This window comes from Suricata suricatta, chromosome 2 (genome assembly GCF_006229205.1).
Source record: "Suricata suricatta isolate VVHF042 chromosome 2, meerkat_22Aug2017_6uvM2_HiC, whole genome shotgun sequence".
In the NCBI taxonomy this organism is placed as follows: domain Eukaryota; kingdom Metazoa; phylum Chordata; class Mammalia; order Carnivora; family Herpestidae; genus Suricata; species Suricata suricatta.
This window is the reverse complement of record NC_043701.1, coordinates 20,791,546-20,808,224: the sequence shown is the minus strand read 5'-3', so window position 1 is coordinate 20,808,224 and position 16,679 is coordinate 20,791,546. Positions and strand designations below refer to the sequence as shown.

The 16,679-nt window shown below is 36.5% G+C and overlaps 1 protein-coding gene across 2 annotated transcripts in view; it reads left to right on the top strand.

The window, feature by feature from the left end:
* Positions 1–16,679, top strand: part of MKLN1 (muskelin 1) — a 182,728-nt gene that overhangs the window by 74,496 nt on the left and 91,553 nt on the right. For both annotated transcript variants that reach the window (XM_029923291.1, XM_029923293.1), the window contains exon 7: positions 16,366–16,443. In XM_029923291.1, the coding sequence (XP_029779151.1) occupies positions 16,366–16,443 (78 nt within the window). The remainder of the gene's footprint in view (positions 1–16,365; positions 16,444–16,679) is intronic.

Below are 16,679 nucleotides of genomic sequence, written 5' to 3'. Positions count from 1 at the left end.
TTTAAATTTATTTTTGAGAGACAGAGAGAGAGAGAGACAGCACTAGCAGGGGAGGGTCAGAGAGAGAGGGGGACACAGAATCTGAAGCAGGCTCCAGGCTCTGAGCCTGGGGCTAACGTTTTAATCAATCATGCCTAGGTGGTGGAGCCTTCTGAAGAGCATGTAGAAACACTCTCCTTCTCCCTCCCTCCCCCTTCGTCCCTCCCCCCCCCATCTGTGGTGTATTATCAAACCCGAGGGGAATTGTGGAAACCCGAGATTTATAGGCAGTAAATCAGAAGTACACGTGGCCTGGGACTTGCATTTGGCATCTGAAGTGCAGTGGGGTTGTGGACTGAGCCCTTTCACTTATAGGGATCTGATGGTAACTTCAGATAGATAGTGTCAGAATTAAATTGTTGGATACATCCCACTTGGTGTCAGAAAGTTGGAGAAATGGTTGGTGTGATTAAAAAAAAAAACCACATATTTGGTTATCTGAAGCATTGTGAATAAAAACAGCTTAGTGCTCATGATAAGACTTGTGGAATGAACTTTGGTGATTTTTTTTAATAGGTAGAAAGAAAATAGACTTTCTCAGTTCTGTGCTTTCATATATTTTAATCTTATTGCTGTTACCATTTGTTATTAGGTGCTCACTTATCAGATAGGTTGAATATTTTACAGCTGAAGAAAATGGAACCAGTACTGCCTTCTTTGGGTTTATAAATTTTAAATTAACTTAAAATGAATTGCTTCTGGCTCCGTTGCTTTGTAATAAGCAACTTGCTTCTTAGCCTTATACATTGTTAGTGCTTATTTATATTTATTTGGTAATGATACTTGTAAATAAATGATTACTATGTTTGTGGTGAGGTAGAGGGTGGGAAGGAACTAGGTAGTGGGTTGGGAGGAAAAACTTATTCCTATATTTGAAATAGAATAAACCTTGGGGTATAGACACATAGAATATATATGATTATTAATCTCTTCCCAAACCATTCAAATGCCACCAGTGAAAGTATAAATGTGTGTATGCCATTTCTTCTTCCTTTTTTAAATCTTTATTTTGAGAGAGGGAGAGAAAGAGCATGCTTTCAAGCATGTGCACACAGGAGCAGGGGAGGGGCAGAGAGAGGGTGGGAGAAGAGAGGGAATCCCAAGCAGGCTTCAGGAGCCCCATGCTGGGCTCAATCGGGGCTTGATCTCACAAACAGGTGAGATCATGACAAGAGTCTGACACTTAAGTAACTGAGCCATCCAGGTGCTCTGTATATAGCATTTCTAAGAATGAGGAAGTCACGCGTACTTTCATGGTACATTAGTTCTGTTTCAAGTCTTTATCTTTGAGGCCTGTATTTTATTAAGATAATTAACAATGACAAAAAAGCAACTGACAGCTGACAGCTCAGAATCTGTTTGAGATTCTCTCTCCCCCCACTCACTCTCTGCCCCTCCCCTGCTCATGTGCTCTCTCTCTTGCTCTCACTCTCTATCAAACAGTAAATTTAAAAAACTAAATAAAAACTGTGTCTTTGTCAATATACTCCTATAAGAGAAACTGTTAAAACTATGTGAAACTCTGATACTCTACAGAGACTTTACTTACCGGCTCTAGGAAGGATCCAAGTTTGGGGAAAATTGGTAGTAACTCTATTCTTGAGACTTAGAGCCAAGTCATATTTTTTGTACTCCTCAACTAGCTTGGAGCAGTATTTGGTTAATAAACATTCCTTCCAGGGTTGTTCAGTTGCTGCTGACTTCACTGATGATGATTTGTTGGACAAATAAGGAAGTAAACACTGCAGAGTTTTTTGGCTTCTGCTCCACTAAAAACAGCAGAGAAGGGCAAGAAGTTCCTGTTTGCTAAATAGGAAAGTTGAGGGAATCAGAAGTATTTTCTATGAAGCGTCTTATAATGGAGGAAACAAAAATGATTTTTAGTATATATTAATATGTTCTTCAAGTATGGTATTTTAAGTATAATACACTTCCTATTTGTTAGAAATATCCCTACATTTACCTTTAATTTCATGACCGGTGATTCCTGAACCAATTTATTCTACTTTCTTGTTGACAGTGTCAGGGAAAAAGATAAGAGTCCAGTGATGGTGGGCACAAGTAATCACCTAGGAACAGGAACTCATGCCTTTGCAGTGTTTATCTGATTCCCTCTTGAAATTAAAGTGTGCTTTTGTGAGGTAAGGGAGCAATAAAGTTTAATAAAATGGTCCACAAGTTTCAGCTGGAAGTCTTTATCTCCTTCCCACTTTCCCTCCTCTTCTCCCTTTTCTCTCTTTCTCCTCTTTTTTCTGTTTCTTCTCACCTCATGGTTTATGCAGTAGTTGCTAATTATGTGGCAGGCCTGTTTCCCTCTTGGCATTTTTTAAAGTGAAGTTTCAAATCTTGTTGGAGTTACCTTTGTGGCAAGGTTTTTAAACAGGTCTAGTATTGTTAATGGCTATAAGGTTATTCATATTCTGTGTGTCTTGAGTGAGCATGGGTAGTTTGTCTCCTTTTTTTTAATGTTTATTTCTTTATTTTGAGAGAGAGAGAGCTTGTGAGGAGGGGAGGGGCAGAAAGAGAGGGAGACTGCCGGAGCCGCTCAAACTGCCCGCAGTTTGAAGAACTGACGACACCGGGATTCGTTGCAGAGACTTTTATTGGTTCTTTTCTTCCTTCTTCCTTCTTCCTCCCCACTGCTTGCTCCCCCATATATACCTGCTGCCCAGGCTGCGCGGCAGCTCATGATAGGCTGGCAGAGGCAGGGCTGACCCATTCCATGGCCTCGCATTGGTCGCTCACTCATCGCGGTATCTGGCCGGGGGGCGGGAGCACTAGAGGCCGGCAGGCCGTACCTCGCCATGTGCTCTGGCAGGGTCTTGCATCCGCCTCCTACAGGAGACAGAGAATCCCAAGCAGGGTCTGAGCTGTCGGTGCAGAGCTGGACGCAGAGCTCCATCCCACAAACCGTGAGGTCATGACCTGACTGACCGCATACCAAGAATGGGGTACTTAACCGACAGAGCCACCCAGGCACCCCAGTAGTTTGTGCCTTTTAAAGGATGTACCCTTTTCATCTCAATTAGTGTATTTATTGGCGTGGAGTTGTTTATGCCTTTATGACATGTTTATGTCTAATTTTTTTATAGTGGTAATTTTGTCTTTTTTTGTCTCAGTCTGGCTAGACATCTATTAGTTTCATTTTAAGAAAACAGTTTTTGGTTCCTTTGTTCTCTGTGTGTGTGTATGTGTGTTTCTGTTCTATTTTGATGATTCCTACCTTTATTATTTCCTTTTTTTTCCTGCGTAGTGTGGTTTTAATTTGCTCTTCTTTTTCTAATTTCTTAAAAATGAAACCTGAGGCCATTAATTTGAGATCCTTCTTTACTAACACAAGCGTTTGTTGTTGAAGAGTTTCCTTCTAAATGTAGTTCGCTCCCTGGTGAGTCAGTTACTGCCACAGGTTGAGTTGTTGCACAAAGAAAACTTATTTGCAGCATAGAAGGAGATCACAGAGAATGGCTTTCAAAACTGTGACTCCCGAGGAGAGGGTGGAATGGGTCCCTTTTGTTGAGGATTAGGAGGAATATTTGGATTGGGAAGCCTTACTATCGTGTAGAGAAGGGGCATAAGGCCACACAGGTGCCTTAAAGAAACATGCCAACACATACATTGCATGTCATGTAAATTAAGCTGAGGCTCCTCCTTGGGCAGAGGTTTTAGAGTTATAATGAGGTAAAGGTGGTTGTGACACCTCATTCCAGAGGTCACTCCATGGTCCTTCTGCACAGGTGCAAGTTGGGAGTTTAGCTGAAAAGGTCTGGGTGGTCTGAGCTGTGAGGTCTTGTCAGGGCCCTTACCATCACCTCCTGAGTAGTTTTGTGTTTCATTTGCCTGAGTTAAGAGCTAAATCAGAAAGAAGAGCTTAAGGATAAATGTAAGACAATTGTTAGTAAGTACAAGCAGGTGGGCCTTGGGGTCTAGCTGGTGACATAAACACTGCTAGCCATAGGTCACAAGTTCTGCTGTGTTGGTTTTCACTCCTGTTCAGTTTAAAATATGTGTGCATAATCACACTTTTCTTTCCAACTCTTCTGCCTCATTTTGTTCTCTTGTGCTTAATCTCTTAGCCAGGATTTAGTACAAGGGTGAGATGACATAATGAGAGTGGATATCCCTATGTAGTTCATGATCTCAGAAGGAATGTTTTCAGCATTTCATTGCAAACTATGTTATTTGATCTAGGGTTTCCGAGTCCTGTATTAGATTCCTAGATTGCTAAGAGCTTATGTTATTAATGGATATTGAATTTTACCACTTTTTCTGTATCTTTTATGATACAATTTCCCCCTCTAAATTCTATTAATATGTGAAATCATAGTGATTGATTTTCTAATGTTAAACCTCAGATATATTTAACTTCACATTTCTCAGATAAACCTGTCTTCCTCATATAATTTTTGGTCTATTTTTAATTTATATGGACTAATGTTTTATTAGAATTCTTCCAACTATTTTCATTAGTACAAGTGGCCTTGTAATTTTTCTTTTTTTTAACTTTTTTTTTTTTTTAATTTATTATTGAGACAGAGAGACACAGAGCATGAGTTAGGAGAGGGGCAGAAAGAGATGGAGACATAGAATCAGAAGCAGACTCCAGGCTCTGAGCTGTCAGCACAGAGCCTGATGCGGGACTCGACCCCACAAACCACGAGATCATGATCTAAGCCAAAGTCGGCTGCTTAGTCGACTGAGCCACTAAGGTGCCCCGGCCTTGTAATTTTTCTTGATCTTACCTTTCTCTTCAGGTTTAGTATCATTGTTACACTGATCTTACATAATGAGTTGAGTTAACCTTTTCTTATAATCTGAGTATGTGTAAGATTTGAATTCTTTTTCATGTGCTTGATAGAACTTGTCATTATGCTCTCTGTGTTAGAAATTGCTTGGAGGAAGTATTTTTGTTTATCAGTTCAACTTCTTTAAATGTTGTTAGGCCTACTCAAGGTTGTTTGGTTGGTTGAGCTTTTAACAAGATACCTTTTTTCTAGGAATTTGTTTCACGTAAAATTTCAAACTTGTGGGCATGAAAATATACCTGATTATACCTTGTTTAATGTTTTCAGTATTTCTTGAAATGTCTCTCTTCATTCTTTCTGTTTCTCATTTATGAATTACTTTTTCTTCCCCATCGCTCTTGCTGTCACAGAAGCTTATCGAGTATACTGGTCTTTTGAGGAAACCAATTTCTGGTTTGTTGATTCTTTCTGTTATTTCTAATGTCTTTGACTTATGCTCTATGTTTAATCTGTCTTCTTTCTCTCTTTGGAATTAATTTGCTGTCTTTTTATAACTTACTGAGATGGATGCTTAGCATATTAATTTCCAGACTTTATTTTCCCATGTATGCATTTAAATATAAATTCCCCTCTACTTATTTTTCAGTTGTGCTATGATGTATTTTCATTTTTGTCCAGTTCAGTAATATCATTATGAAATAATATGGCTCTTTTGTGAGCTATAGTTACAAAGGAACGTAGTTTTGTTTTTAATTTCCAAATACATTATGAATTTCTGTTGTTTTGGGTTTTATTGTTGTTACTGATTTTGGCATGAATAGTGGTCAGAGTACATATTCTATAAGGATTCTAGTTCTTTGAAATTTGATGAGACTTACTATGGTCCAATTTGTTTAATTTCTATAAACATATCATACATACTTGGACAGAAAATGAACTATTTATTTATTGAGGCACTTTTCTGTATATGCCCAGGCAGTCCAGTTTGCTAACCATGTTTCATAAATTTTCTTTACAGAGAGTGATCTTGTCTGATTCTCTCAGTTACTAGGAAAAATGTTAACCTTTCCAGTGTTACTTTGGATTGCCCATCTCTTACAGTTCTGTCAAATTTTGCTTTATAGATTTTAAAGCCATGTTTCTAGATGTATACACATATTAAATTCCTTAATTTTGAATTAGATCTTTTATCATTATGAAATGTGTTTTTATCTCTAGTAGTATTTTTGCTTGAAGGTATAAATTATCTTACATTAAGTCTTTCATTTGATAAGTATTTGCATAACATCTATTTTTACCATTTAGTTTCAACCATTCTGTATCCTTTTTAAAATTTTTTAATTTTTTAAAATTTCTTATTTTAATGTTTGTTTTTATTTGAGAGAGAGAGCGCGCGAGAGAGCAAGCAAACATGAGCAGGGGAAGGGTAGAGAGAAGGGGAGACACAGAATCTAAAGTAGGGTCCAGGCTCAGAGCTGTCAGCACAGAGCCCGATGTAGGGCTCAAACTCACAAACCATGAGGTCATGATTGGAGCTGAAGCTAGAATGCTATGAGCCACTCAGGCGCCCTTCTGTATCCTTTTTTTTAAAAGAAGCATCTCCTGTCAATTATAGCTTGATTTTTTTTTTTAATCTTCCTTCTTTTGATTTGAGCATTTATTTAATTTGTATGATTGAATTACTGGTAGATATACAGGTTTAATCTTACCATTTTAAAGTATATGCTTTGCTATATCTTTATCTTTTTCATTGTCTCTTCTTTTGCTTTTTAATCTTTTCATTTTTTTCTTTCTGTTTTTAAATTTTTTTTTAACTCTGTTTATTTATTTTGAGAGAGACAGAGAGAGCACAAGTAGGGCAGGGGCGGAGAGAGTGTGGGAGAGAATTCCAAGCAGGCTCCATGCTGACACAGTGCAGAGCTGACATGGGGCTGGAACCCATAAACTGCAAGACCATGACCTGAGCCAAAATCAAGAGTAGGATGCCCAACTGACTAAGCCACCCAAGTGCCCCATTTTCTTCTTCTGTTTGTTTTGAAACAACATATTCTATTTATCTATACTATGTGATTAGTCTAGAAATTATAGCAAGTCTACATATTTAACAGAATTCATCAGTACCTTTTCCTGTACTAGGACTTAGTGGATTTTCAACTCCCATCTCCTCCCCTTCCAGCTCATATGCTATTGTTGTCCATGATTTTAATACCATTTTAAAAGACTCTATAAAACTCAGTAGTCAGTGTTCATTAAGTTTTCCTAAATATTTACTATTTTTTTGTTCTTTATTAATGTTTGCATCTTTGATCTTATATCTAGGATTATTTTTCTTCTGCCGTAAGCATATCCTTTAGAATTTCTTCTAATGTAGGTGAACTCTCTCAGTTTTTCTTTGCTTGAAAATTTTATTTCTTAAAGGATCTTTTTGCTGAATATGGAATTCTATGTTGACAGGAGTTTTTTCCTTAATCTTAGTATTTTTAAAGATTTATTTATTTATTTTGAGAGCAATACCGAGGGATGGGCAGAGAGAGAGAATCCCAAGCAGGCTCTGCATTGTCCACACACAGACCAGTGTGGAGCTTGATATCATGAACTGTCAGATCGCGACCTGAACCGAAATCCAGAGTTGGACCCTGAACCTACCGAGTCACCCTGCTGACCTGACTGTTATTGTCTTCAAATACATTTTGGATATCATTCCACAGTTAATTAGCTTCCATTTTTCCTATCAAGAATGTACTGTAGTTTTCACTTGTTGCTCCTTGGAATGTACTCTCTTTCCTTATGGCTGTTTAAATATTCTTGTTTTAGACTATTTTTTTTTAATTTTTAAAAATACTTATTTATTTTTGAGAGAGAGAGACAGCGTGAGCAGGGGGGCGAGAGAGAGAGAGGCAGACACACAATCTGAAGCAGGCTCCAGGCTCCAAGCTGTTGGTACAGAGCCCGATGTGGGGCTTGAACTCACAAACCATGAGGTCATGTCCTGAGCCAAAGTCAGACACTCAACTGACTGAGTCACCCAGGTGCCCTAGACTATTTTATAGTTACATTAAAAGGGCAACTGCATTGTGGCATCCCTATTACCTATTGTGTATTTTGGTTTTCTTTTATTCAAACGTATGTTGCCTTTGTCATTCATTTCTTTCATTTTCTCATTTATTTTTTTTAACTGCACATTTAATTTGAAGTTTTCAAATTTCTCTAAATTCTTTATCTCTTTTCTGTTACTATATTGTTAGTGGAATTTTATCTCCTTACATTTGGCCTTAATTTATGTGATATTTTCTTTTTCTCTTCCTCTTTACCTTCAACTCTGACAATTTGTTTTATTTCCTTTTGTAGTTTCACTGTGTCTTTTTCAACTCTTTACATCTCTTAATGTTTTATAGAGAGGGTTGTTGCTTAACTTTTTTATATTCATAGAGAAGTATTTGGCTGTTTGTTTTTTTTTTTATCTATTCCATGCCTACATCTTCCTGTTGAATCAGATTCATTTGCTACTTTAAAAAATGTCCTTCCTTTTCCTTTTTATATCTTTGTATGAAACTTGAGTTGATTATTTTTGAGTAGTACTAATCTTTAAATGAAATGAGTTTAAGAGGTTCCTGTGGGTCAGGAAATAGGGCTGTGTTCCAGGATAGCAAAATTTTTCCTTATGATCCTCCTTTTCCTTTCAGGTAACTGTTTCTTCTCAGCAGTACTCAAAATGTAAAATCTCTCTTCCCCCCCCCCCCCCCGATTGCTATCCAAAATGTTGCTTCTTTATGTAATTCCTGTTCATGCATGCCCTTGTTTATTCTGTGTTCCCTACCCTGATTACTCCTTTCCATCACTATTTACTTCCAACTAATTCTTCAAGGCCAGCTCTTCCAAAATAGCTTTTTTATTATTTTTTATTATTCCCACTCCTATTTGCTTTTGTGCCATATTTCTCACTTTGTGCATCAGAGGTGGTTAATCTTCTGCTGAGTATAAGTTCCAAATATGATATCATTATCACCCATAACTAACCTGTATCTGAGGGTTTTACAATGTGCCATTCACTTTTTTAAACCCTAAATATGGATTAATTTATTTAATTATCATACTACCTCCTAGGGTAAGTACTATTGTTACCCCACTTAATAAATGAGAATGATTAAGCTTTTTGCCTAAGTCAGCATAGCTGGTAAGTGGCAGAGCTAAGATTTGGATCCACACTTGCTTTACTATGATTTCCTATCCTACTAAATGTTTGCTGCTTCGGTTTCCCCAGTATTTATTATTATTGTAGTATAAATTGCTATAATTGTGTCTCTTTTCAGAATTCTAACAAACTGCTGAAAAGCATTTATTTTTTTAAAAATCTGCTTTATGCAGCCATTGTTATTCTTGAATTATCAAAAAGGCCTTTATCTCTACAAGTTACTACCTGTAAGTGAATTTATATTTCTTTCTTCTGAATGTCATCTCTGTTTTGATGGGAAATCGGTTTGATAAAAATTTGGGTATAGGTATAGTACTATAATCCATGCTCGCGCGCGTGCTCTCTCTCTCTCCCTCCCTTCCCTCCTCCCCCTCCCTCTCTCCCTCCCTCTCCTCCTTTGTAAATCTTGGATTAGGCTTGAACATTTTTTTTCTTTTGGTAAAAACTTACTAAATTGCATTTTTTATCATGTACTTTTTGAAAGGATATTCACTGCTAGAGACAAGAACAGCTTGTGCCTAGTTAGGACTGTATGAAATGTGCTTATTATAGTCATAATCATAGGTGAAAAAAATGAGGTGGTATTGGACCTGGAGACTTTAAATAGTTTGAAAATTTTTAGCAAGTAGGTAATAGCATGCTTTCTCCTAAGTGATACTTTCATTTCTTTTGGATAGCTTTCTTTTATCAGACCCTTCTGATTTCCTGCTTTAGATGTTTGTCAGCAGAAATAGACAAATACTAGCAACTGCCTGGCTTTTTCTTAAGATATAGAAGTAATTTTTAAACTTAGATTGTTCACAGGAATGTTTAAATGCCTCACTTTTTAATTTGTTTTAATAGCCTAAGTTTTTTTTGGTGAATCATATAAAATACCTACAAGTAAAAATACCAAAACAAAAGGCGAGATCTTTCGAGAATTAGAAATATAGGGAACATGCTGAAACTGCTGGGGATGGAGAGGTGCCAAGTTTTTATTTCTTTTCAGATCTTAAAAGGGAGTTCTCTTAAACTAAAACAAGGTACTGAAATCAATGTATTTTGAAAAAATCTTTATCCGGCTTTAGTCTTTGTAGCATTTTCATGGATTGTTTCAAGGGATTTCAAGCTTGTTTGATTTCTAGACATTTAACATTTTCTGTTAAAACGTAAAGTTTTGTAGTGTGTCTCTTATGTATTTAAAGCAATTTACTATTTACGAAAGTCTTAATAACATTTACATTATTACTTTTCTTTTTGGAGACTTAAAAGAAGATTCTTAAAGCATGTTATTCCATCAAAAGTAGCCACTCCATGTAACATACTCCAGATCCAATCTGGACTATTTATTGATAGCTCAGTTTCCCTGGCAAGAGGTAGTAATGCATATTAGAGTAGATTAAATAAGAGTCATCCTTAGTTTATCATGTTTCTCTATAAATGCAAACTTTTTTTTAAGTCATTATAAAATTTTTGGTATGGAATGGTTAGATGATTTAATGTTGTAACATGTAAGAATGTCAACAAACTAATAATAGAGTTGGGTAGTTGGAGTGTAGAAACGGATATGAGAGGGCTGGAGTTCATAGATTTCTATCTTTTGTCTTATGTTACACCATGATTTCTCCAAAAGAAGAAGTATTTTGTTTTTTGGTAGAACAGCTAGATTCTCAAACAGGCCATTGCTTATAAGGAACCATTTCCAACTGACAGGAATGCTTGCGGTGAGTAAGTAATCTAGAGTAGTGAGAAACCAGCATTCCAGAGAAGACATGAAACATAACAAATAGATTTTAGCCACAGCAGCCCATAGGTTTTTATAGGGAGATTATGTTGTTTCCTTTAAATCAAAAATAATTTTTTCAACTGTTTTAGTTTTATTCTTTTCATATTGGATTTATTTAATATGTAGTAGAGTGATTTGGTATGGCGAGTTTTATTTTCCTGTTTTTTTTTATGTGTTATTGAATAGATAAATTTTGCCATGTCTATTATAGTGTTTTAGCTTAGATGGTAATAAAAAAAACCTAATCTATCATATGTGTGTTAGTCTATTATATATGTATCTATATTTATATTCAGTCTCTGGAGAATTCAAAAGATTTTTAACGTTGGAATTGGGCTTTATACCTTTTTGTTTAGAGTCTTTGGACATGTTACTTAATTTCTCTAAACTATTTTTTAACCTTTGCAATAATTAGTAATCATCATTGCATAGTTTTATTTTAAGGAGTAAATGAGTTTAACCTTTGTAGTATCTCGCTCACAGATGGTACTCAGCAAAAGTCAATTCTGTTTTCTTTGGTAAGATTTTTTGGAAAAGCTATTTCCAGATTTGATAATGTTATATCTAAATAATTGCCATCAGGTTTCATAGTAGTCTCCAAAGAAGAGTAGGAGACATCTAAGAGAATTGTTGTCTTTCAGAATACTGAAGACAAAAAGAATTCATTAGGGAAAGATGGAGACAAATTTAAAAGTTTCCCAAACAATTTTTTTTTCAAATGTTTGCTTGACTACTCTGCAGAAATGCTGTGACTTGTTAGGGTGCCATTTTATCCAAAGAAAATGCTTTATTGAAAGGAGTTTTATGAGCATTTTTAAAAATGTAAAATACTTGGTAGTATTAATATGACTCAGAGAAAATATGGCTAGGAAATTCCCTCTATCCCCTGCCTTTTTTTTCTATTCCAAGCTTTTTATTTATTTTTTTATGTTTATTTTTGAGAGAGAAAGAGAAAGAGGAGAGGGAGGGGCATAGAGAGAGAGAGGGAGACCCAGAATCCCAAACAAACTCTAGGTTCTGAGCTGTCAGCACAGAGCCCATTGCCAGGCTCGAGCTCACAAACCATGAGCTCATGACCTGAGCCAAAGTCAGACACTTAACCAGCTGAGCCCCACAGGCGCCCCACTAAGTGTTTATTATATACTGAGTATGTCTGCTGCTGTGCTATTAACTGTCATTTAATATTTAAGAGAAGATTAATTTTGTTTGAGTTTATTATTTATTTTGAGAGAGAGTGCACTTGAATGGGGAAAGGACAGAGAGGGAGAAAAAAAGAGAATCCCAAGCAGGTTCTGCTAGTCTCAGCATGCAGCCTGAATCAGCGCTCAAACTCAGGAACCGGAACCGTGAGGTCATGACCTGAGCCAAAAACAGAGGAGTCAGACTCTTAACTGTTGAGCCACCCAGGCACCACACGGAGTACTTAATATTTTACTGATTGTAAATACTTTGGATATATTTGGCTCTCTTTGTCCTTGTTAAAAACAAGTTAATGTCAGTGTATAAAGCGCTGGTGAAATGTGGATGTATCTAGTGAGCTGTGAAGAATAGACATTTCAGGAGTAAGGCAGGCTATGAAAATGGCTTTTGTTACATTATGTTACAATATGCTACAAAATTCTTCTGAAGTTTAGAAAATAACAAGAGATGAAGAAGGACATTATATAATAATTACAGGATCTCTCCATCAGGAAGAGCTAGCAATTATAAATATCTATGCACCAAATTTGGGAGCGCCCAAATACATAAAACAATCACAGAAAGAAACAATCTTATTGACAAAAATAGAAAATAATTCCATATATTTAGTTGCTTTGTAGCTTTTTTTCTGGTAATTGTAGAATTCAATGCAAAAAAAAATTGGGGAAACAGTAGAGTACAAAGAAAAATACCCAAATAAAAAATCATCCCAATCCTGGAAATCACGTAACTTTTTGATGTACAGCACTGTTGTATGTTTTTTCCATCTGTGTGTCTATGTGTATTTACAAATTATTTTACAGAAATTATATAATGTTGGGGGGGGTTGGTTCTTTTTACTTTGAAAATTACTGACAGTATTTTCTTAGGTCAGTTGTATTTGATAGAAGAAAAACAACATGAAGATCTTAATGAGTATTTGTGAGCTTTTTAAGTTAGTAAGAGTGCGGGTAGAAGGATTGGTTGAAGAAACAGTTTAATTTTACTTGTAATGTTCAGAAGGACTTTAAAGATCATGGATGGGGTCCATCATTTGATTAGAACAGTTGGTGTCATCACTGCCTTACAACTCTCACAAGAATTTTCCCCAGTGGATATTTTCCCCAGAATAGTGCTGTAAGGCTTAAGGGGAAGGAAAGGTGGAGACTTTTCTAAGATGAACATAAGGTGGAATCAGCCTGACGCATGTAGTTCAGTAAGGGTATTGATTTTAACAGTGCTGTAAGCTTAGTGTGGAGAATTTGGAAGGAACCTCTGGCCCTATCCAGCTCTTCGAGACCGAGAGAGACAGAGACAGCATGAGCAGAGGAGGAGCAGAGGAAAAGGGAGACATGGAATCTGAAGTTAGCTCCAAGCTCTGAGCTGTTAGCACAGAACCTGACACGAGGTTCAAACCTGCAAACCACGAGATCATGACCTGAGCTGAAGTCAGACGCTTAGCCACCTAAGCCACCTAGGCGCCCCACTAGCCCTATCTAACTCTCAAACACCAGCTTTAGAGATAAGGAACTTAACTTATCAAAGTATATAACTAATTATAATTAGTATGAGAGACTTAGATAGTATGGCAATTGGTTACTGTTAAAAAAAATGTGAAATTCATGACTTTTGTACTTTTCTCTGTTTGCTTTGTATTTTTCATGTCTGCAGTTTGTCTTTCTTAGTTTTCTACTCATCTCTGTATATGCCCATCTTTTACTTTTTTCCTTTCTCTTCAGTTAGCCATTATGTAGAATTAATGTATATTTTTAAATTAATGTATACTTTAAAATCTTTATCAAGTAATTTTATCTTCTGTTTCAGGTTTTGGAAAAAGAATTATTTAACGTTTATGTGTGTTTCTTAAAATTGAATAAATTCAGTTACTATGTTTTATCCTTACAGAATTCTAAATTTATGATTCACATTTTACTGTAATCTTATTATTATTAACAGGAGTCCTACAACATTTTGTCTGAAGAAAGATTTCCAGTCTTGTAATGGGAGAAGAGTATTGGTCAGAGTAGGATGAATGGGCAAGAATTATCAGGAAAGCCCACAGGAGAGGGGCACCTGGGTGACTCGGTTAAGTGTCCAACTTCAGCTCAGGTCATGATCTCGAGGTTGGTGGGTTCCAGCCCCACATCAGGCTCTGTGGTGACAGCTCAGAGTGTGAAGCCTGCTTCAGATTCTGTGTCTCCCTCGTTCTCTGTCCCTCCCTCACTCACACTCTGTCTCAAAAATAAACAAACATTAAAAAAACTTAAAAGAAAAGCTGACAGGGGAGTAGATTATAATAGGAACACTCCCACTAAAATAAGTCGTGAATCTTATGTGTTCCCCTTACTGTTTTTCCCCTAAGCTTAGCATGGGACTTGAAGTCACGACTCCGAGATCAGGACCTAAGCTGAGATCAAGAGTCCCACTTAACCGAGCTGCCCAGGCATACCTTGTTCCCCTTACTGTGACGATTAAAATGTATATGCTAATGTGTACGTGTTAATTTAAAAAGGAGAGGTGAATATTTGAACTTAGTTTTTGCAAGAATTTTGAAGTCCTAAAGGCAAAGAAAAAGAACTAGAGAAGTGTACATCCCGGATGGAAGCTTTCTGATAAAGTCATCTGAAAAGACTGGAAATCTAATGGTTATGGTTATAATTGGTCTTCATAATTACCCAGAAAAGAAAGAAATCAGGGATATTTCTGTGTATTACACAGTCTGTGGTGAGAACAGACAGTTTTACTTAAAAATTTTTTGGAAAAGTATTTACGTTCAGGGACTCAATGAAGCAAAAGGAAAAACTTTTTTTCAGATTGAAATCAGAGTCAAATGTTAGAATTTATAATAAAGTTTCCTTTATAAATTATAATCTATTTGGATTCATGTAAAAGAAAACCCTTGTTTAGGAGAATGTGGGGATACCTGGGTGGCTCAGTCAGTTAAGTGTCTGATTTCATTTCAGCTCAGGTCATAATCTCATGGTTTGTGGATTCAAGCCCCGCATTGGGCTCTGACTGACTGTGCAGAGCCTGCTTGGGATTCTCTGTTTTTCTCTCTCTCCTTGCCCCTCCCCAGCTCATGTGTTCTTTCTCTCTCCCCGCTCCCTCTCTCTAAAAAGTAAAGAAACATTTCTTTAAAAGGTAAGAAAATGTTATTATATGACATAACAAGAAGTCCAGAGGTAGATTTCATTGTTAGTCAATTCAGTGATCCAGTTTCATTTTCTCTCTCTCTACTTTGTCTTCATTATAGAATTGACGTCATTCTTCTGTCTCTGCAGATTGGCTGTAGCAGTTATGTATATATTGCATACAGATAGGAACATTTCCAGAGGAATAAAAGTAGATTTTTCTTTTCAGAATGGCTGTTTAGAACCAAAGGGATCATTGGATACATTAGCCAGAATTGAGTTCTACACCATTCCTAAACTAATCTTTGTTGAAGGGCATGGGATTCGGTCTTGATAAATTTGGGGGATAAAATGGATCTATAGTGGGTAGTACAGTCTCCATAACCACTATGGTAACTAGTGTATTCTTAAGTAGATTAAGAATTTATCAATGAAATAAATTCAAAAGTAAAACAGTGAAACATCAGTGTCTGTCCATCACTTAATGCTGCATGATTTTAGTTAAGTTCCTTTATTTCTGTAAACATACATTTCCCCATCTGTAAAATGGAGATGGTAATACCTAGTTCATAAGGTTGTTTTAATTTTTTATTCTTTTAATGTTTATTTTTGAGAGAGAGAGACAGCAAGAGAGGGGGAGGGGCAAATAGAGAGGGAAACACAAAATCATAAGCAGGCTCCTCCAGGCTCTGAGCTGTCAGCACAGAGCCCGATGTGGGGCTCGAACCCATGAATTGTGAGATCATGACCTGAGCCAAGATGCTTAACTAACTGAGCCACCCAGGTGCCCCTATAAGGTTGATTTTAGAATTAAATCATATTCAGTCTGTCTTAAATAAGATAATGAATTTTAACATTTCATAAGTATTTGATAAATATGTAACCCTACCATTACTGGTACTTTTATTTCTGTAGTTTTATATTCAAAGAAAATGATGTAAAAATGGAATTTTCACTTTAAACAGTTAGCTTTGTTTTTCCTGAAGCTATAAGGACCTGGACCGGAGTCGTTGAAGTACAAAGTTTCTTCTGTAGTCTTTTCTTATTAGTAGTGACCAAAACGGGGAAAGCAGTAAATTGAGTATGAACTGCCAGTAAGACAGTTTGTTTGCATAGTTGTGGCAACTAATACCGTGCTATTTATATTTGAGATAGTGTGAGAACTGAAGTGACACATATTATGGAAATGTGCTGTTCTTAGTGTATTGGTGACATATTTTTGATCTCCCTTAATGTATGCTTTTTTGGTCTTTTTCACTATAATAAAAAGTGTAAGCGGTTAATGTCTAATTCTCTGTCATTCATTGATATTTGCAGATGGTTTATTCAATCAGTATATCAGTCAACAGGAATATAAGCCACGATGGAGTCAAATCATTCCCAAAAGCACGAAGGGTAAGCCCTGTTTTCTAGGTTGTGAGTGCTCTTGCTGGAATGTCTCAGCCTCACTCTTCCCACAGTAGCTCAAGCTGTACAGTGCTGTGCTAAGGAAAAGCAAGCATTTACAGCAAGACCTCGTCGCCTTAACTAGATGACAGAGCTAGTTTGTTACACTTTTCTCTTAAATCTTTTTGTTTCACCACTAAAACAGAAGGTTGCATAGTTTTCACACAGAATACCCTCATCAACTG